Source organism: Ranitomeya imitator, chromosome 4 (genome assembly GCF_032444005.1).
Source record: "Ranitomeya imitator isolate aRanImi1 chromosome 4, aRanImi1.pri, whole genome shotgun sequence".
In the NCBI taxonomy this organism is placed as follows: domain Eukaryota; kingdom Metazoa; phylum Chordata; class Amphibia; order Anura; family Dendrobatidae; genus Ranitomeya; species Ranitomeya imitator.
Window position 1 is genome coordinate 508352240 of NC_091285.1, and position 23151 is coordinate 508375390.

General features: G+C 43.1%; 1 protein-coding gene across 2 annotated transcripts in view; it reads right to left on the bottom strand.

Moving 5' to 3' along the window:
- The window catches only part of ATP8B4 (ATPase phospholipid transporting 8B4 (putative)), a 372592-nt gene that overhangs the window by 278278 nt on the left and 71163 nt on the right, over window positions 1-23151 (bottom strand). For both annotated transcript variants that reach the window (XM_069766048.1, XM_069766049.1), the window contains one exon: window positions 1114-1227. In XM_069766048.1, the coding sequence (XP_069622149.1) occupies window positions 1114-1227 (114 nt within the window). The remainder of the gene's footprint in view (window positions 1-1113; window positions 1228-23151) is intronic.

Genomic DNA, 23151 nt, shown 5'->3' on the forward strand with positions numbered 1-23151 from the left:
TGGTATTTTTTTGTCTTAGGGTTTTGAAAGTCAAAATTACTATTAATTAATTCACATCAATGCATTGAAGATATACAATGCCAAAAAATATAACTTTCAAAGAAAAGAACTTTCAGAGTGAGCTAATGAAACCAGCATCAACATGTTGCAAGCAGAACGTGCAGGCCCTGACATACTCGGGCTTGATTCAATTGTTTTATCTTGCTTCGCCTGTTCACACTTTTTCATCTCAGTTCGTGTTAGCTCGTCATATTCAACAGTGTTTCCCAAAATTAGCATTATGGCTCAGCGGAAGTGTATTAATTCGCCTGACAGTTTCTGTTACATTTGTGGTGAATATCCTCAAAAAGAAGGGTGGTTTGCATTTAAAGAGGTCGTAGAGAAATTTTTAGGCAATAACAAAGACCCTGACTACAAACAAATCGTCGGACGAATGCTGAAAGCATTTCAAGCTTTAGGTTGCGTGATGAGTTTAAGTGCATTTCCTCCATTCCCACCTTGACTACTTTCCTGAAAATTTGGGAGCTGTGAGTGAAGAGCAAGGTGAACGATTCCACCAGGACATTAAAGAGATGGAAAGAAGATACCAGGGAAGAAGGAGCATTACAATGATGGCAGACTACTGTTGGACACTTCAGAGAGACATTCCAGATGCTACTCACAAGCGTAAATGTACCAAGAGAAGCCTCACGGGGAAGAAGAATCAATTTTAGTGTGTGTTAGTGAGCTCATTGCAGTTAAAAAAATGATTTTCATGAAACATTTGTAATAAAAAATACATTTTATGAGTCTATTTTAATTTATTTTGAGGTATTGTCTTATTTAACATAGTTACTTAAATTGTCAGAAAACGTGATGTCCTATGACAAAACTGAGGTCATTTTCGGATTCAGCGCACTTAAAAACAAAGATTACATGGAATAACCAAAACAGCTATTGAAAACATTTTTTTTGCAGAGCTGTGTTATCGGAAAGCAAGCGTTCCTGGGAACACTCTCCAGTAATAATTTTGCAGTGCAGCTCAAGCTTAAGGATCTGCTAAACCTAAACTGCGTACAATAGAGGGAGGAACACTCTAAAAATCACTGTAAGTAGGAAATTGGCTTCACGTACCTGTAAGATGAGGAGGAAAAGAAAATATGCATTGGCAACCCGCTGGAACTGCTCAAATAAATTGATCGGCAAGAATGAGATGATATTGTACTTGGACGTCTTGATGCCATTGTTCTGGAAACACATGAACAAGCTGGTTAGATCAGGAGAAAATCTGGTTTCTTGCTTTTACACATACCGTATGTCCCTTTCATAGAACAGCTTTCATCTCCAATTTAGGATTTTCCTAATAATTCATCTGCACAAAATGTAATATTATAAAGACTACCGTAGTTACCACTCTTTATTCAACAACACAGGGACACAATAGATTTATCAGATACTATTAAGGGGGTTTTCCATGTTCTAAATATCAGAACCGATGCTTAGGATAAGCCACTCATTTCTAACCGGTAGGGATCCGATTCTCAGGACCATCATCAATAAGCTATCTGATGACGCAGCAGCGCTTTATCTGCACGCTGTCTATACAGCAGCAATTATGCCGACATTGCAAGCCCGTCTTAGTCACCTAAATAGCAATCTGAGTGACAGAGCCCCTACATCATCAGGTCCAACTACTCTGATATTGATATAGCTATAAATAGCCAATCTATTATCAATATGATGATATGGAAAGCCCTTTTAAAATTCTGCTCCATGAAAAATGTAACTGTACAAGATGCAAGTTAATGGAACATGAAATGACTAGTAGGAATCAATAGATAACTGCATCGTAGATAGTCTCAAAAAGGCTGTGGGCGCAATCATTTATCAAGCGGACGATAAAAATGTGATTGATGTCACCAGAGCTGTAATCTTAAGCCGGACCGTTACCGATCTAATGTGCCGGTGATTGCCCGAACCCCATGATGTGTTCTGATGATTTCTGTTCTATTTGTGCAGCAAAACCCATAACCAAGATGTCAGGTTGTCCTGTCAAGTACTGCGTCTACTGCTGCACCGACTATCAGGTGTAGCAAAAAATCAGGTTAATAATAGCTCATTTAATGATAAAAGAGCAACAATAACCTTTCCAGTTACACAAGCAAGCAGAGATGGGGTGTGGTACATGAGTCAGGAGTGGAGGGAAACGTAATGCGAATGGTCAATAAAGCATTGATATGTTTACCATCACTAATATTTCACCCTTAAAAGATGATGTACCAGGCCACCCATATTCCATGAAGGAACAATGTCCTACAGCCTCACAGGTAACAAAAAATGAATTGCCCCGTCTCAATATGTACCGGTTACTCTGATTAGAGTAAAAAATTACCTGGGTGGTGAAAGATCACAATGGTGAGCTGTGATTTGCTCAATCAATATACCTAATTTGGACGTGTCCGTGTGTCTGTGCACAATGAGTCATCCACAGCTGAACAGTAACTTAGGTATTCATAGTTACTACCACTAGCAGCTAACTGCCTGGGCGTAACCATGGATAACTAAGGAGAGGAGCTCTCCCTGGTGGCAAGTTAAGGCATAAGCCTTTTTTGAATGTTAGCCTGTGAAGCAAGACAGTGAGGCAACACTGAGGCAACAGTGTGAGGCAACATTGCAAAGATGGATCAAATTGAGAGCGCTGCTGCACGTAGAGAAGCGAATCTTCTCGTAACCTGCGTCATAATGAAACAGAAGATGAACGAAATTGTCAAAGAACTGCTGATGCAGCCTGACAGAGGGCGGCCAGAGCAAGAGAAACGAATGAAGTAACTGAATCACGTAGAGCATCTAATGCTGCACGACAATGAGCAACACACAATGCACAAAGTGATACACATATTTCACAAAAAAGAGAACAAGACAGAATACGTGTCCAAAATGCAAGAGCAACTCGACAACGGCAAGTCACATTTGCCGCTAGAGGACTTCTCAATCAAATTGATGAGACACATATTGAAGAGCACTATGCTGGCGAACTGACATTTCGATGTCAGTTCTGCCAATCTAAAAATTTCAAAGACGAAATGGCGCAAGACAAAACATTCCCTTCCTGCTACAAGAAAGGGCACATCCAATTACGTCCCATTCGTATGGATGATCAATTAGTCAAGTTGATGAAAGGAGAGTATCAGCACTCCAAAAACTTTATGGCTAATATAAGGCAATACAATAGCTCGCTAGCTTAGGCATCAATGGGAGCACAAGTAGCGCCACCTCCTGGGCATGGCCCATACTGTTTTCAAATTCATGGACAAATTAACCACAGAACTGCTCCATTGCATCCCGCTGTGGGTAGCACTCCCAAGTTTGCCCAGATTTATATCTTGGACAGTGAAGAATTAAGTACAAGAAGTCAAGCAAATAAAAAGTGCCTCCCAGCACTGCTATCATCTCTTGGAGAGAAAATGAAAGCAATTAACCCACTCGCAAGAGCCTTCACAATGATGAGGAAGAGAGGATTGCTGAATTAGAAAATCACGATCCACTCGAAATAACAATGTCAATTATAAATGAATACAATGATGACCAGAGTTGCCCTAATGCACCAAGGTGCAATGAAGTAGCTATAATTTATCAAAATGCAATGGGTGAACCCCCATTTAAGAGAGACTTCAGAGTTCACCTCAAAAGTGAAAATCAAACTGTTCATATCAGTTTTCTTCACAGAAAGTGTGATGCAATGACATATCCTCTTCTATTCCCGTATGGGGACAGTGGATGGACAATAAATTTGACAACTCCAATTGCCCTAAGTGTGCAACATCAAGGAATTGGTGACATTCATCTACCATCCATACCAGTGGATCAAGATCGACCAGAAAAAAAATCACCCTGCAGCAGTACTATGCATACAGGCTTGCCATTCGTGATGAGTTCAATCCCCTTATAAATGCTGGGAAGTTGACGCAACAATTTATCGTTGACAGTTACATCAAAATTGAATCCGACAGGATCGAACATATAAAACGAAATCAAAATACATTGCGAGTTGACAGTTATGCCGGCGTTATGGATCACATCCATAATGCTGCGTTACACCAAGGGCTAAAAGCTGGGACACCAGTAATTTTACAGTCCACTTTCATTGGAAGCCCAGGAGCTATGCAGCAAAATTACCAAGACGCCATGACAATTGTCCGAAAATTCGGAAAGCCAGATCTTTTTGTTACGATGACCTGTAACCCAAAGTGGAAAGAAATTACTGAAAACTTAGAACTATGGCAAAGGCCAGAGTTCAGACCAGATTTGGTTGCACGAGTATTTAAAATCAAACTCCAAGCCGTGCTTAACGAGATTTTGAGAAAACACATTTTTGGCCGTGTAGTTGCCTATGTGCATGTTATAGAATTTCAAAAGCGTGGACTACCACACGCTCACATGCTCTTAATCCTCGGAGAGAAAGATAAACCGAGGGACAAAGAAATAATTGACAAATTGGTCTCTGCTGAAATCCCAAATGAGACAACAAATCCAAAACTGCATGAGGCAGTGATGAAGCACATGATTCATGGCCCATGTGGCGAAGATCAACCTGGTACTATATGCATGACAGATGGTCAATGCGTAAAAAAATTACCAAAGGAATTTAATACAACCCCAATGTTGACGGTTATCCACAGTACCATCAACGCAATACTGGGAAAACCAGACGAGGAACACAAGAAATCGACAATAGATGGGTAGTTCCATACAACTCTTATTTGTTACTCAAGTACAATTGCCAATATGAGAACGTCGCCGGACGAAGTTGAGTACAACTCATGGTTACTGAAACTTGGCAATGGAGAGTTGTCAAATGTATATGGTCTACCAGAAGACACAATTGAAATCCTGAATTCTTTTCTTGAAGAGGGTGATTTAATTACAGCTATTTTTGGCGACTCAACTGAGCTTACCGATGCAACAGTAGAAGCGATTGCCAATAAAGCAATTCTTACGCCATTGAATGATGATGTTCACGCCTTGAATGACAAAGTTCTTAGTCAAGTTCAAGGTGAACACTCAACATATCGCTCCATCGACACAATTACGGAAGAGGATGGTGTGATTCTCACCGATTACTCTGTAGAGTTTCTTAACTCTTTGAATCCCACTGGGATGCCTCCTCATGAACTAAAGCTGAAACCAGGAGCTGTAATTATGCTCCTCAGTAATCTTAACAGAAGGCATGGCCTTTGTAATGGCACAAGGCTTTAAGTGAAAAGCTTAAAAGAAAACGTTATTCATGCCGTTGCTTTAAATGGAAAAGCAAAAGGGTCAGAAAGTTCTTATTCCAAGAATTGACCGGATTTCCAAAGATAAAAACTTGCCAGTCCAGATGCGACGGCATCAGTTTCATGTCATGTTGGCTTTTGCAATGACCAGCAATAAATCTCAGGGACAGTCCTTGGATATTGTAGGAATATATTTGCCTCTCCCAGTGTTTTCACACGGCTTTCCCCAGGGGAAGGAAAAGCCAACAAACAAGGCTACTTTCACACTTCCGTCGGTACGGGGCTGTCGCCCAACGCACGTTGTGAAATAAATGCACAACAGGGGCAGCGGATGCAATTTTTCAACGCATCCTCTGCCCCATTGTAATGTCCGGGGATCAGGGGGCGGAGTTTCGGCCGCGCATGCGCAGTTGAAAATGGCGGGCCCGACACACAAAAAAAGTTACATGAAACGTTTTTTATGCCGACGGTCCGCCAAAACACGACGCATCCGTCGCACGACGGATACGATGTGTGGCCATACGTCGCAATGCATCGCTAATGCAAGTCTATGGAGAAAAAAACGCATCCTGCGGACAACTTTGCAGGATGCATTTTTTCTCCAAAACGACGCATTGCGACGTACAGCAAACGACGCAAGTGTGAAAGTAGCCTTAGGGGTAAAATATTTGAGACACAGAAGCAAGGTAAACTTATTCCTAACGTTGACAAATGGTTTACTGACAACTGTGTGTACAAAGAAGTCTTTTATTAAGCTTTTTAACAATTGTAAAAGCCAAAAAATTTTCGTACACAAAAGCGGGACTAACTGCTAGCCACGGTCTATGGACCAAACATTGGGCATGAGCAGGGCCTTGGGGGCAGATCCCAAGTGCCCTCAACCATGTGAAATAGCTTACGCTCAGGAACATTGAGAAATAGCGCTATCGGACAGCTCTACCCATTCATTTCCTTTAGGAATAGGGCTATGGGATAGCTCTACCCGTTCACTTTCTTCATGGATAGCGCTATTGGATAGCTCTACCCGAACAGTATTAGCTACAGAGCTTTTTCATACACAAGGTAGGAGTGGCAGGAGAGGTACACCAGGTATTTATGTTTGCTATTAGTCTGCACATATGCCAGTCTGGTGCATGGGTACACCCCATTGTGAAGTCAGTCTGCTGTGTGGTTACACCCCATTGCATGGTTCGTAATCACGGCGCGCAATCACTCATCTAAATTAACCAATAGTCCACACCTGATATGTGACCATTTAAAGTACAAAAGAACAATAACGGCTCACTCAGTGCACAGTACCTTAATAGTCTACACCATCTGGATAATATATTACAAGATTAACCCCTTCACGTCATGCGCCGTACTAGTATGGTGCATGTTGGGTCCCCTGCTTTGATGTGGGCTCAGGCGGTGAGCCCACATCAAAGTCGCGACATGTCAGATGTCTTGTACAGCTGACATGTGCATGCAATAGTGGCGGGTGAAATCGCGATTCACCCGCCACTATTAACCTGTTAAATGCCGCTGTCAAACGCTGACAGCAGCATTTAACTACCGCTTCCGGCAGCGCAGCCGGAAATCAGCGCATCGCCGACCACGTTAAATGACCGGGGGTCGGTGATGCGTCAGGATGGTAACCATAGAGGTCCTTGAGACCTCTATGGTTACTGATGTCGGCCTGCTGTGAGCGCCACCCTGTGGTCGGTGCTCATAGCAAGCCTGCAATTCAGCTACATAGCAGCGATCTGATGATCGCTGCTATGTATCTGAGCCGATCGAGTGGTGCCAGCTTCTAGCCTCCCATGGAGGCTATTGAAACATGGCAAAAGTAAAAAAAAAAAAAAAGTTTTTAAAAATATGAAAAAATAAAAAAAAAAATATAAAGTTTAAATCACCCCTTTCGCCCCATCCAAAATAAAACAATAATAAAAAAAATCAAACACATATTTGGTATCGCCGCGTTCAGAATCGCCCGATCTATCAATAAAAAAAGCATTAACCTGATCGCTAAACAGCATAGCGAGAAAAAAAATTTGAACCGCCAGAATTATGTTATTGTGTCGCCGCGACACTTAAAATGCAATAACGGGCGATCAAAAGAACGTATCTGCACAAAAGTGGTATCATTAAAAACGTCAGCTCGGCACGCAAAAAATAAGCCCTCATCCGAACCCAGATCACGAAAAATGGGGACGCTACAGGTATCGGAAAATGGTGATTTGTTTTTTTTAGCAAAGTTTTTAATTTTTTTTCACCACTTAGATAAAGAATAACCTAGACATGTTTGGTGTCTATGAACTCGTAATGACCTGGAAAATTATAATATCAGGTCAGTTTTAGCATTTAGTGAACCTAGTAAAAAAGCCAAACATAAAACAAGTGTGGGATTGCACTTTTTTTTGCAATTTCACCACACTTGGAATTTTTTTCCCGTTTTCTAGTACAAGACATGGTAAAACCAATGGTGTCGTTCAAAAGTACAACTCGTCCCGCAAAAAATAAGCCCTCACATGGCCATATTGATGGAAAAATAAAAAAGTTATGGCTCTGGGAAGGAGGGGAGCGAAAAACGGAAACGCAAAAACGGAAAAGTGACGCGGCGTGAAGGGGTTAACAGTACATGATAAACAAGCTACTAAAATAACATGGGGATGATAACCCCAAGAAATGCAGCAAAAAATTATTATAAAGTAATCAACATATCTCCAAAGCCAAGAGCTGAAATGGTGGAAGACAAGTAAAGTTCACCACTACTGATGAGCGAGTATTCTCGTTGCTCAGGTTTTCCCTCGGGTGGTCTCTGAGTATTTGTAACTGCTCGGAGATTTAGTTTTCCTCGCTTCAGCTGCATGATTTACGGCTGATAGACAGCTTGAATACATGTGGGGATTCCCTAGCAACGAGGCAACCCCCACATGTACTCAGGCTGGCCAGTAGCTGTAAATCATGCAAATGCATCAACAAAAACTAAATCTCTGGGCAGTTACAAATACTCGGAGACCACCCAAGCGTGCACAGGAAAACCAGAGCAACGAATACACTCGCTCATCACTATTCATCACCTCATCTAATGTAATGTTCAAACCAAAAGAGAGACCATAGACTTGACGACTACGGAAATCAGAAGGTTAATAGATTGGAACAATCTCACCCAGTCTCGCTATATCCATGAGAGGTTGGCCGGGTGCTTAGGGGAGTAACATAGTAACATAGTTAGTAAGGCCGAAAAAAGACATTTGTCCATCCAGTTCAGCCTATATTCCATCATAATAAATCCCCAGATCTACGTCCTTCTACAGAACCTAATTGTATGATACAATATTGTTCTGCTCCAGGAAGACATCCAGGCCTCTCTTGAACCCCTCGACTGAGTTCGCCATCACCACCTCCTCAGGCAAGCAATTCCAGATTCTCACTGCCCTAACAGTAAAGAATCCTCTTCTATGTTGGTGGAAAAACCTTCTCTCCTCCAGACGCAAAGAATGCCCCCTTGTGCCCGTCACCTTCCTTGGTATAAACAGATCCTCAGCGAGATATTTGTATTGTCCCCTTATATACTTATACATGGTTATTAGATCGCCCCTCAGTCGTCTTTTTTCTAGACTAAATAATCCTAATTTCGCTAATCTATCTGGGTATTGTAGTTCTCCCATCCCCTTTATTAATTTTGTTGCCCTCCTTTGTACTCTCTCTAGTTCAATTATATCCTTCCTGAGCACCGGTGCCCAAAACTGGACACAGTACTCCATGTGCGGTCTAACTAGGGATTTGTACAGAGGCAGTATAATGCTCTCATCATGTGTATCCAGACCTCTTTTAATGCACCCCATGATCCTGTTTGCCTTGGCAGCTGCTGCCTGGGACTGGCTGCTCCAGGTAAGTTTATCATTAACTAGGATCCCCAAGTCCTTCTCCCTGTCAGATTTACCCAGTGGTTTCCCGTTCAGTGTGTAATGATGATATTGATTCCTTCTTCCCATGTGTATAACCTTACATTTATCATTGTTAAACCTCATCTGCCACCTTTCAGCCCAAGTTTCCAACCTATCCAGATCCATCTGTAGCAGAATACTATCTTCTCTTGTATTAACTGCTTTACATAGTTTTGTATCATCTGCAAATATCGATATTTTACTGTGTAAACCTTCTACCAGATCATTAATGAATATGTTGAAGAGAACAGGTCCCAATACCGACCCCTGCGGTACCCCACTGGTCACAGCGACCCAGTTAGAGACTATACCATTTATAACCACCCTCTGCTTTCTATCACTAAGCCAGTTACTAAACAATTTACACACATTTTCCCCCAGACCAAGCATTCTCATTTTGTGTACCAACCTCTTGTGCGGCACGGTATCAAACGCTTTGGAAAAATCGAGATATACCACGTCCAATGACTCACCGTGGTCCAGCCTATAGCTTACCTCTTCATAAAAACTGATTAGATAGGTTTGACAGGAGCGATTTCTCATAAACCCATGCTGATATGGAGTTAAACAGTTATTCTCATTGAGATAATCCAGAATAACATCCTTCAGAAACCCTTCAAATATTTTACCAACAATAGAGGTTAGACTTACTGGCCTATAATTTCCAGGTTCACTTTTAGAGCCCTTTTTGAATATTGGCACCACATTTGCTATGCGCCAATCCTGCGGAACAGACCCTGTCGCTATAGAGTCCCTAAAAATAAGAAATAATGGTTTATCTATTACATTACTTAGTTCTCTTAGTACTCGTGGGTGTATGCCATCCGGACCCGGAGATTTATCTATTTTAATCTTATTTAGCCGATTTCGCACCTCTTCTTGGGTTAGATTGGTGACCCTTAATATAGGGTTTTCATTGTTTCTTGGGATTTCACCTAGCATTTCATTTTCCACCGTGAATACCGTGGAGAAGAAGGTGTTTAATATGTTAGCTTTTTCCTCGTCATCTACAACCATTCTTTCCTCACTATTTTTTAAGGGGCCTACATTTTCAGTTTTTATTCTTTTACTACTGATATAGTTGAAGAACAGTTTGGGATTAGTTTTACTCTCCTTAGCAATGTGCTTCTCTGTTTCCTTTTTGGCAGCTTTAATTAGTTTTTTAGATAAAGTATTTTTCTCCCTATAGTTTTTTAGAGCTTCAATGGTGCCATCCTGCTTTAGTAGTGCAAATGCTTTCTTTTTACTGTTAATTGCCTGCCTTACTTCTTTGTTTAGCCACATTGGGTTTTTCCTATTTCTAGTCCTTTTATTCCCACAAGGTATAAACCGCTTACACTGCCTATTTAGAATGTTCTTAAACATTTCCCATTTATTATCTGTATTCTTATTTCTGAGGATATTGTCCCAGTCTACCAGATTAAGGGCATCTCTAAGCTGGTCAAACTTTGCCTTCCTAAAGTTCAGTGTTTTTGTGACTCCCTGACAAGTCCCCCTAGTGAAAGACAGGTCAAACTGTACAATATTGTGGTCGCTATTTCCTAGATGCCCGACCACCTGCAGATTTGTTATTCTGTCAGGAGTAACATGCTCAAGAAGCCCCCCCGACATGTTTCTTCTTACCCATCAGGGGAGTGGGTTTATCATGTTTATGGTCTCACCTGTCAAATTGGCGACTGTTGTTTTTTTTTCCATGCAAAAGTCGGAACCAGTCTTAAGTCAGTTTTCGTTCACATGTCTAGAGATAGACTTTAAAAATTACATTAATATTTTACATAAGCCAAGTCTGCTAGAAAACGTTAAACCACTCAATATCCTGCAGGTGGCGCTCATGAACCACAGAAAAGTGCCCAGAAGTGGCTGAAGCATGAGGATGCGGGGATCATGATTCAATGCAGAGATGTCTATTAAAAATATTATATAACCTAAAAATGGAAATCTGGAATTTATGGGGAAAAAACTGGCAATGGGCTGAACGAAGAAAGAGATTTACATTTTTTTCTATAATTTATGCGTGAATGAACCTTCATTATAATTCACATCCATAGTGATATTACAATAAATTATTACAATTAAACTATTTTTTATTACAGTGAAAGTAATACTAATTATTTTACCACAAAGATCGCATTACTGCCTGGTACATAAATGAATAAACTAAACCCGTACGCGATCTATCAGATGCTGTTTTTTCCCTGTATTTAAAAATGCAACATCATCGTCGGAAAAATGCATAATGTGAACCCAGCTAATCCAAAAGCTCTGCGTCGCCTCTGCTGACAGCGCTGTCATCCACTTCTTGGGTTTGGGCACAGGTCATACACAACTTTGCACCCATAGAAGTGGTTTCTGCTGGGATTTTGGGATTTTCCAAAATTGCAGCAAAAAAGTGGCAGTTTTGGCTCAATGTTGGAAAATAATACCTATGTACCCAAATAGTCTGCCCAGATTTCTCTATATCACCAGACCTAATATGAGCCATTGCAACTCTTTGCAAATATTAGCATCCCTGACAAATAAGTACCGGGGGAGACAGGTATACGCTACTAGCCACCCACTGCACTCATATGATCAAATGCAATTATGGATAGACACCTCCGTACCATCTTATCACAGAGCTGGCTAATTAGGAGACCAATCACATGTCACGGCACACTACAAGGCTACGGAGAATTAGCCGCTCCTTAGAAGACTCGCTGTGTGCTCAGTAAACCCAAGAGGGATGCAGCAGCTGCACCGCAATCTGTGTATCGTGCCGAGTAAAAACACTCCACCTTTTACCTAGAATGATGCGCAGTTTGTATACAGATACTCACTTGTTCCATTAGCTGAAAAATTAGGTTAGATCGCAAAAAGAGAAAGTAAGGCTGTGTGCACACGTTGCTGATTTTTCACGTTTTTTCCGCTATAAAACCGCAAAAAAAACAGCATATATTATGCATCCCATCATTTAGAATAAATTCCGCCGTTTTTGTGCACATGATGCGGTTTTTTTTTCCCGCGAAAAAAACGCATTGCGGTAAAAAACGCAGCATGTTCATTAATTTTGCGGGTTTTTTGCATGTTTCCCACTAAAAATGCATTCGGAAATGTCCGGGAAAAAACGCACCAAAAACGTGGTAAACCGCACCAAAAACGCGCAAAAAAATGCATGCAGATTTCTTGCAGAAACTTTCAGGTTTTTCTCAGGAAATTTCTGCAATAAATCCTGAACGTGTGCACATAGCCTAAAAGAGAAATGTTGCATTTTTGGGGATATGTGGATTTAAAGCTTTGGTGGACTAGCAGCTCCGAATCATAGATTTTGTGAAGTTTGATAGATTTCGAAATTCTATGGAGTCCCAGTCACCAGAATGCTGCAGCCAATCCCAGACCTCAACGGCCAGGTCACCAAAGAATAATATAATGGCTTTCTGTCCAGAGTATGCTGCACAAGTCATCTCAGCTCTGCGAGATGGATCCATCAAGGTCAGATTATATTCCTGTAGCTGGCACGTTTTGCTTGCAGGCCAGACAACCACTCTAAATGAGTTTTTGCTCTGTAATCTGAAAGCACCATGATGTAACGGTGCAGAGACCCTGATTACAGCTATGTGTCACTTACTGAGTAGTGTTTTGCTGTTTCAATACAATCAGTGTTTTATCAGCAGGAGATTATCACTACAGGACAAGCGGCCTCATGCCTCCTAGTCCAACCACACCCATAGCACTGATTAGTAGTGTTCTGCAATTTACCTTGGCAGCTTTCTGTGTACGATCTGTAGTGTGGGTGGGGTCATACAGGCCTCCGTTTTCAAGCTCTGCTAAATCTGCAGCAGAAAAAAAAAAAACTAAAACGGGCAGAGATGCTTACCTGTCTAAATGGGCCTCAATACAATTGCACTACCAGGGTGCAAAAAAATATACCGTATATACTCGAGTATAAGCCGACCCAAGTATAAGCCGACCCCCCTAATTTTGCCACAAAAAACTGGGGAATAAACTGGGACTCGAGTATAAGCCTAGGGTGGGAAATGCAGCAGCTACCGGTAAATGTCAAAAGTAAAAATGGATACCAATAAAAGTAAAATTAATTGAGACATCAGTAGGTTAAGTGTTTTTGAATATCCATATTGAATCAGGAGCCCCATATAGTGCTCCATACAGTTTATGATGGGCCCCATAAGATGCTCCATATTAAAATATGCCCCATATAATCCTGCATAAAGGTTAATAATGGCCCCATAAGATGCTCCATAGACACATTTGCCCAATATAATGCTGCACAAATGCTCATTATGGCCCCATAAGATGCTCCATAAAGATATTTGTCCCATATAGTGCTGCACAAACCTTGATTATGGCCCCATAAGATGCTCCATACAGACACTTGCCCCATATACTGTAGCGCTCCACAAACGTTAATTATGGCCCCATACAGACACTTGCCCCATATAGTGCTGCACAAACGTTATGGCCCCATACAGACACTTGCCCCATATAGTGCTGCACAAATGTTATGGCCCCATACAGACACTTGCCCCATATAGTGCTGCACAAACGTTATGGCCCCATACAGTGCTGCACAAACGTTATGGCGCCATATAGTGCTGCACAAACCTTATGGCCCCATATAGTGCTGCACAAACGTTATGGCCCCATAGATGCTCCATACAGACACTTGCCCCATTTGCTGCGATAAAAATAAATAAATCACATACTCACCTCTCCGTCGCTCAGGCCCCCGACACTTTCAATAGTTACCTGCTCCTTGTTCCGGTGCGGCTCCGTCTTCTGCACTGATGTTCAGCAGAGGGCGCGCACTAACCATGTCACCGCGCCCTCTGACCTGAGCGTCACTGCTGAAGGCAGAGCGGCGCCCGGAACGAGGAGACGTGACTATCGCGCAGCGCAGCGCTCCCCCTCCCCATATACTCACCTGGTCCTGACGCTGTGCAGTCCCTGCTTCCCCGACGCCTGCAGCTTCTTCCTGAACTGAGCGGTCACCGTTACCGCTCATTACAGTAATGAATATGCGGCTCCACCTCTATGGGAGGTGGAGCAGCATATTCATTACTGTAATGAGCGGTACCATGTGACCGCTCAGTACAGTAAGAAGCTGCAGGCGCCGGGGAAGCCAGGGACGTGCAGGGACCGCGCCAGGAGTAGGTGAGTATAATTAGACAGCTGCCGCTCCCCTGCCGACCCCTGGGTATGACTCGAGTATAAGCCGAGAGGGGGACTTTCAGCCCAAAAAAGTGGGCTGAAAATCTCGACTTATACTCGAGTATATACGGTACTCTGTATGTGGCAATGTTCACACAAGAAATGCAGAGCCAGCTTACATATTATGGTCAGAATATCAACCAATACCTTACATATATTGAGGTTTTTTGCAGGTTATATTTTTTTCGGGGTGCAGTTGGGCCCAAATGGTTCTGTAAACTGTGGCCTCTGTTCACACAGGATGCCTCATAGTTGGCATTGGGCAGCCCGCCATATGGCGTCATTAATAGGCTGAGAACCAGATGCTCTGCATTCCTTGTGTGAACATTGCCACATACAGAGTATATTTTTTTTACATTGGTGTGCCACACGGCCAATCCCTGATTGAAGGCTGGCTGTCTCATTAGGTATTGCACCTGTGCAGTTGCCATTTTACTTGGGTCCGCTGCACCCTGTCAGTGCAATTGTATTGAGCCCCATTTAGACAGGTAAGCATCTCTGCCTGATTTTGTTTTTTTTCTTGAATATTGGAGGATTTTTTCCTCTTTTTGTAGTTTTTATATCAAATTTGCAGCAGAGAAAACTGATTCTGTCACAACTGCTACACCCAGTAAACTATGCAATACACTGCTGGTATCAGGGTCTCTGTCCTCAAGTCATGCTGCTTTCAGATTACGGGGCAAACACTTGCTGACATATTTCCTATAATGGGGTGTTCCAGAGAATATTATCTTTTAACCCGTTAACGAGAGCAGATATGCCTTTTAACAGCGACAATTAAGGGTCTTTATTCCTCAGATCCGCTTTTTATCAGAGCTGAGAAAAATCTCCAAGGTCAGGACCAGCGGGTAGCTGTGAGCCCGGAGAACATTATTCGTATAGGTTTTTACCAACATTATTCACTGAATAACAGCGATTACAAAAAAAATAAAGTCAGGTTTTCCATTATTTCTCTCTCCTCTGATATGATCTAGCATACCAGAGGAAAGAGAAATGTGGTCCCCCAAGCCCTCCAGTACCTCCGCCATCCCCGGATCCTCCTGCTCTGTCCCCCTGCCCTCCACGTCATCTTCCTGGAGGAAAAATGGTGGGCGCATGCGCAGTGTGCACACCGATATCTGCCGGCTGGTACCGACAACAATAGGAGATTTGTCCTATTGGTTCATTTCGATCACTGTGATACATCCTATCACAGTGACCAAAATAAAAAAAAAAAGTAAATGAAACCCCGCTTTGTCACCCCCTTAGATAACAACAATAAATTACTTTAAATTATTTTTTTTATTTTTTCCATTCTTTGCGGTTAGGGTTAGAGCTGGGGTTAGGGTTGTCTTGCAGTTAGGGTTAGGGCTGAGGATGTGGTTAGGGTTAGAGTTGAGGTTAGGGTTGTGCTGGGGTTAGGGTTGTGTTGAGGTTAGGGCTGGAGTTGGGGTTAGGGTTGTGCAGGGGTTAGGGTTGTCTTGTAGTTAGGGTTGTCTTGCAGTTAGGGTTAGGGTTGTTCTGGGGTTAGGGTTGTGTTGAGGTTAGGGTTGTGTTGAGGTTAGGGTTGTGCAGGGGTTAGGGTTGTCTTGTAGTTAGGGTTGTCTTGCAGTTAGGGTTAGGGTTGTGCTGGGGTTAGGGTTGTGCTGGGGTTAGGGTTAGTGTTGTGTTGGGGTTAGGGTATTTCTCTAAATCCCATACCCACTGTGCTTCTATTTAATGTTGCGTAAACTCACCCGCAGCGCGGGTTTTAGAGCCGCAACATGTCCATTACTTGCAGCGGAGATGCAAGTCTCTGCTGTATAGTTCCTCCCATAGCCATTCATTACATGCAGTAAATCTGCATGGTTCAATGAACTCATAGGGATTTACCTCTGTGATTAGAATATGCTGCGTCAAAATGCTGCTATATTCTGATCGTGGGCCCATAGGTCAAAAGTGGTGACAGAATCCCTTTAAAACAAGACAGCCACATTTACCAACACCAGGGCACAATACTAATGGACTACAGGAAAATAAACTACGGTAACTCTGGTCCTGTCCTGAAAGAACTTTGATTTTACAAAATTGGACCCAACACTCTTTATTATAAAGCATATTGCAATGTGTCAATTTAGCTAATTGATAAGTTTAAGCATTTTAGTTCACATTTCAAGCTGCACTATTTGCACTTTGGAAACAGCAGAGGCTTCGCGAACGCTACATATGTGTGAACATACATAAATGGCATTTTCATTGCACAATTTTAACAGTTTTCTCTGTTGCTACATTTTGTCTTTAGATTTCAGCTAATGAGGTCACCAACATTTTTTTTTACCTAAAAAAAACCAAACCAGTTCCCAAAAAAGGTTCTTCAACGAAATATGCAATATCATCAAACACATGTGGTAAGAAGCAGCTTTGCCTTTGTTTCAAAACATTAAAAAGGAACAATCCAATTTGAAGGGAATCAGTCACCAGATTTCTCATTAGGCTCTGTGCACACGTTGCGGATTTTGCTGCGGACTCGCAGCAGTTTTCCATCTTCTTTACAGTACCATGTAAACGTATGGAAAACAAAATCCACATTGCACATGCTGCGGAAAAAACACACGGAAACGCTGCGTTGTTTATTCCGCAGCATGTCAATTCTTTGTGCGGATTCCGTAGTGGTTTACACCTGCTCCTCAATAGGAATCCGCAGGTGTAAAACCGCAGTTGGAATCCGCACAAAAACCGCGGTAAATCCCCTGTACCGGCAGATTTACCAAAATCAGTGCGGAAAAGTCCGCACACCATTTCGCAGCGTGTGCACACACCCATATAAAATGCAGACATTATTAAATAAATCACTTAGACCAGAGGAGCCTAAATATTTACATACGGTATATATATTGAGAAAGGATTTTATATCCGAAATCTCGCCACACCATTGAGCATTAAAGATCAACTTTTTTACATTTTTGTGCGGTTTCCCCTTTTTTTTGCCAAATGATTGCTGATTGGGGAAGCGTGCACACTATTAAGGTATTCTCTGGTGCTGCTCCAATTTTTCTATATATGTACACACACACTTTAAAATTACATATTACAATGGTTGCATAACCTTGTACGTATATTTTCATGGCAAATATTGATGCCTCAGGGGTAATATGTTTCCTTTGCCAGTGTAAAGGAGGCTTAGAGGCCATGTAATGCTCCTCTGCAAAATTAAATATGCAAAGAGATAGGAAGAGGACTAGGACTTTATTGCCACCCTATAGGAAGTAGCAATCCTAAGGGCTCATACTCACTTGCGTGAAATACGGCTGAGTCTCGCATGGTAACAACCGGCTCTGCCGCCACCACTTGGGAGCGGAGCGTGCGGCTCCATGTATTGCTATGCGGCCGCACGCTCCGCTCTGGAGTGCCGGTGCCAGAGCCGGGTTTTAACATGCGAGACTCGGCCGTATTTCACGCGAGTATGAGCCTAAAAGTCTATCATATCGACCATTTAACGAGTCTTAAAGACAACTTAGGATAAAAGCCAAACCAGAATCTCAATTTGAAGATATGCGTTTTGGGGTGTTGCCTTTCGTTTGTGCAAAGCATGAGATCTGATTTGGCTGTATGAAAGGCCTGGTCTCTGTCTGGGGTCTATGGGGTAGCATCTCTACTTGTGGAGAGTGACATGCCAGCATAAGAAAACGTATAGGCCCAGCAGTGCTCCTCTGGGAAATTAAATATGCAAATTGCCTCTTCAAAGACGAAAAGATCTTGAACTCTAGTGCCACCTATTGGAAGTAGTAATTCTATAAGTCAATATTTTGCAGACATTTTGATTCTGGGTGTTGCCCCTTATCAGTGTAAAGCATGAGATTTGATTTGGCTTTCTGAGAGGCCTCTGTCTGGGGTCTACTGAATAACATCTCTCTTGACAAATATTAAAATGAGAATTTTAGGAATCAAACTAAAGTTGGACTTATAAAGCTGGACTCATACAATGCTAATAATGAGCAAGAAGATTAAAGGGAACCTGTCACCCCCAAAATCGAAGGTGAGCTAAGCCCACCGGCATGAGGGGCTCATCTACAACATTCTGGAATGCTGTAGATAAGCTCCCGATGTATCCTGAAAAATGAGAAAAAGAGGTTAGATTATACTCACCCAGGGGCGGTCCCGGTTCTGTTTTGGTCCGATGGACGTCGCGGTCCGGTCTGGGGCCTCCCGTCTTCTTACGATGGCGTCCTCTTGTCTTCAGGCTGCGGCTCCGGCGCAGGCGTACTTTATCTGCCCTGTTAAAGGCGGAGCAAAGTACTGCAGTGCGCAGGCGCCAGGAAAGGTCAGAGAGACCCAGCGCCTGCGTACTGCAGTACTTTGCTCTGCCCACAACAGGGCAGATAAAGTACGCCTGCGCCGGAGCCGCAGCATGAAGACAAGAGGACGTCATCGTAAGAAGATGGGAGGTGCCGGACCGCCCCTGGGTGAGTATAATCTAACCTATTTTTCTCATCTTTCGGGATACATCGGGGGCTTAACTACAGAATTCCAGAATGCTGTAGATAAGCCCCTGATGCCAGTGGGCTTAGCTCACCTTCGATTTTGGGGGTGACAGGTTCCCTTTAAACATAAAAGACTATACAGCCGTGTACGCTTGGTTCACACACATACGGTGCTCTCCTCTGAGCACGGTGTCGGGATTTCCATCTCAAATCATGAAAAACTATACTCTGGACATGGTCTTGTCTGCCATGTTTTAGTCCGCATCTTGAAAAATACTGCCGAATTGGAGGGCGGACAGTGTGCAAAGTGATTCTGTCTGTCTCATTAATAGGGTATGGCTCCACCAGGGTTTTCGCTGGAATACTGCTTTTTTCGGGGGATCCTGACGGAAACCCAGACACAGTGCACTTTGTGTGTGTGAACCTATTGTGAGACAGTGACCCCTGTTACAGCTAGGGGTCACTGTTTGTTCTCCACAGGATGCGCACAGAGGTGTGGTGAGGCCATCAGGGGGCATTGTGGTCACAGGTGTAGCTGTGATGATAATTGTTATAAGCCCTGTAGTATAGAGAGGTTTTAGAGTTGAGTCTGAGGAGTCTCAGGTGTGTCAGGGCCAGAGTGAAGCCTGACAACCCACAGCATACACAGTGGTGCTGCTGTCCACAATGAATGGTCACGGATGTGGGCAGGTCTTGTGCCCGAAGGTGAACCGGAGGTAGACTGCCCTGTGCCCGAAGGAAGGACCAGCGTGTGTCACAGCTGCAGACAGGAAGATGTCAAGGTCTGTGTACGGCTGCGAGTAGAGACTGATACAGCGGTGCAGGACACCCATGGAACTAGACAGAGGAGGACTAGCATGTGCAGTGACTGCAATGTAAAGGACGCGGTAATGAACTGGTGTGAACTGAACACTCAAGTTATGTGCATTTGAGTTATATGCTTGGAACCTTTTCTGTGTGAAGAGAACGCATTAAAGAGACTTTTATGTTTGAACTTTGTGGGTCATTGCCTCTTCACTGCTACCGATGCTTTACACTAGCCTAATATAGATTTTTAAAGTAAATATACCAGCTTCAACAAGTCTAAGATATATTTAATAATGTATGCAGTTTGTAGCAAGAAATCTGGCAAGAGAACGGATTTCAATTGGACTGTCCCTTCTTTTAGATTACTTTTTAGTTTTGGGATTACGGTATATATCCCTTCTGCCATCAATTTATAAAGTAAAGGAGGTCTAGGAAACGTCTAATTAATGCAGTATGCAATTTATTTTCTGAACTCTGGTAATACTGAACTACGCCTCAAGAGAAACGTGCCTAATGCTAGCACAGCTATGAAAATACATATAAAGGCCTGGGTTATAGTAATGCTGTATATTTATTTAGATACTGCTGTTTAGTTTGGCAGAAAACTGAACCCGCTGACCAGACTAGGTTCCATTCACACTTGTTCTGGGTTCTGTTTTATCAGGGTTCCAATATTTTTGTAGGCAAGAACAACAGTCTGCACGGCCCGCTGTAAGCACGCCAGAAACCTGGTGGACCCGATTATAAACTGATGGCAATGGTTGGGAATCATTTGGAAACAGATTTGTCAGCGCTCCATGAACACAGAGGCGATACCAGAATGAACAGAGCGCTCCGTCCTCAAATCCGATCACTGCCTCCATAAGAAATAACCACCAGGCATCAACTATAGCATAGAAAAATCGGAAAACGTTTAACAAATTGGCCCTTACAAGGTCATAACATTAGGAAAATATTAGGGATGAACAACACGTGAAAAATTCCTATTTAACAAAGACTAGGCCAAAATGCCGAAGTAGTGTGAAAAATTAAGTACACCCCTACTGCTTCCATAGGATTTAAAAGGAATCTGTCACCAGGTTGTTTCCATCTAATTTGGAGACAGCATAATGTAGGGGCAGAGACCCTCTTTACAGAGATGTTATCAAAACTACAGTCAGTAGCCAAGTGATACATCACTGGAATCAAGGTCTCTGTCCCTAATTCGTGTTGCTCTAAGACGGAGTAGCAAAAAAATCTAGTGAAAGATTTGTTTTAAGGCCGGAGTCACACTAGCGTAGAATACGGACAAGTGCTATGCGAGAAAACATCGCACAGCACTCGGACCAGTGTTAATCTATGGGGACGCTTTTTTTCCTCAGGTGTAATCGATGTAAGTGTAAAATTGCAGCATGCTGTGATTGTACGAGTATATATTGGCAGAGTCTCGCCAATGCAAGTCTATTGGTGCGAGGAAAAAAAATAAATAAATCGAACACCACACGGACCATCAGTGTGACTTGCAGGAAATACGCACACATTTTCCTCATTTCAGCACTTTGAGCCCTTAAATTCATTGGGGAAAAGCAGTGAGAAATGTAAGGGCATACGCCTGACATAAGGATGTCATACAGATACATAGATGTGAGAAAATCGCATCATCGCATTGCACACAGATGACCATACGGAGATCACTTGTGCGACTCTCGGCTGAGAGAATCGGACCGATTTTTCAGACGTTAAGTGTGACTCCTGCCTAAGGCCGGAGTCACACTACAGCGAGATACGGCCGAGCCTCGCAAGTGAAAACCAAGCTCTGGCACCGTCACTCCGGAGCGCAGCTCCATGTATTGCTGTGCGGCCGCACGCTCCGCTCCGGAGTGCCGGTGCCAGAGCTTGGTTTTAACCTGCGAGACTCCGCCGTATCTCGCTGTGTGTGATCCCAGCCTAAGGCTACTTTCACACTGGCGTTTTTTTTAATACGTCGCAATGCGTCGTTTAGGGGAAAAAACGCATCCTGCAAAGTTGTTTGCAGGATGCGTTTTTGCCCCATAGAGTTACATTACCGACGCATTGCGACGTATTGACACACGTCACAACTGTCTTGCGACGGTTGCGCCGGACCGCCGGGAGCAAAAAACGTTAAATGTAATGTTTTTTGCAGCCGACGGACCGCTTTTTCCGACCGCGCATGCGCGGCCGGAACTCCTCCCCCACCTCCCCGCACCTCACAATGGGGCAGCGGATGCGATGAAAATCTGCATCCGCTGCACCCGTTATGCGGCGCAAACAACGCTAGCGTCGGTAACCTCGGCCCGACGCACCGCGATGGGCCGAGCCCGACGCTAGTGTGAAAGTAGCCTAACAGTCAAAGTAGCATCCATGTGCTGCTAATCAAATACCCAGACCTCAACAAATCGAAATGCTTTGGTTTGGCGTTTAACAGCGGTGTATAGACAAATGTCCACAAAATTTAATGAGCTTAAAGGGATCCTGTCAACAGAAAAAAAAAATGTTATTAACCTACAAATATGGGGTTAATCTGCAGGTTAGTAGATTTACTAATTGGTGTTTGCACGTAGCCAAACACTGCAGGGAGAAAATGAACTTTATTCCCCCGGCGGCTACCTTACCGGTTTCAGGCACGAGGGCAGCGCCAGTGCTGATCCATTCGTCGCTCTGAATATACAGAGCAGCTCTGTAACTGTGCCCCCAGCGCTGAGTGACAGCCGGCCCCAATGCAGAGCCAGTGTCAGTCAGGGCCACTAAGAGCACGTTAATAACGTCATTAACCCCATATCAGCAGGTTAATAGCGCTTTTTTTCTGGTTACAAGTTCCCGTTAAGGAAACCTGTCAGCTAGAAAAAAAGATTTACTTGAGGACGTAGGCATGGACTATTCTGGTAATATAATACCCTTAATTTTTCTGCCATTTGCACAAAAAAGTGTTCAAAGGGGTTTTACACTCCAATAAAAGTGTACTCAAATGCACGAAAATTCCTAAAACAACAATTCAAGCGGGTGCTTTCCCTCCCCAGGTTCGGAGCCAGCTACTCGGCGGGTCTCCGCGTTTTGGCTGCACCAGTGATGTTACATCACCAGCATGACCTCTGCAACTAATCACTGAGCTCAGCAGCATGTGACCTCTACCTAGAGGGGTTAGGGACTACTTTCCTGAAAGTAGAAAATCATACAGTAAAAGCTGGCCACACATGAGATAGCTGTTCGATGAATGTTTGGTCAGGAATCAGGCTGCCCATAAACCCCAGTGCTTGGCCATGCATCCATGAGTTTTCAAAAGGGTAGAGTACAGAAAGCCTCTGCCAGACAGTTCTGGCAGTGGCTTTTTCCCCCTAAAATTCCAACTGCCCAATCTTTCTCTCCCCCAACATATGTCAGAGGAGAGTTGGAAGGCCCCTTACCCATCAGGTGGTCAGGAGGCCCAGCTGACTTTAATCTACGGTAATCTAATTATACATGTACAATGAGAAAACAGTAAGTACCTCATAACAATTTTTCACAAAAGAAAATGGAAAA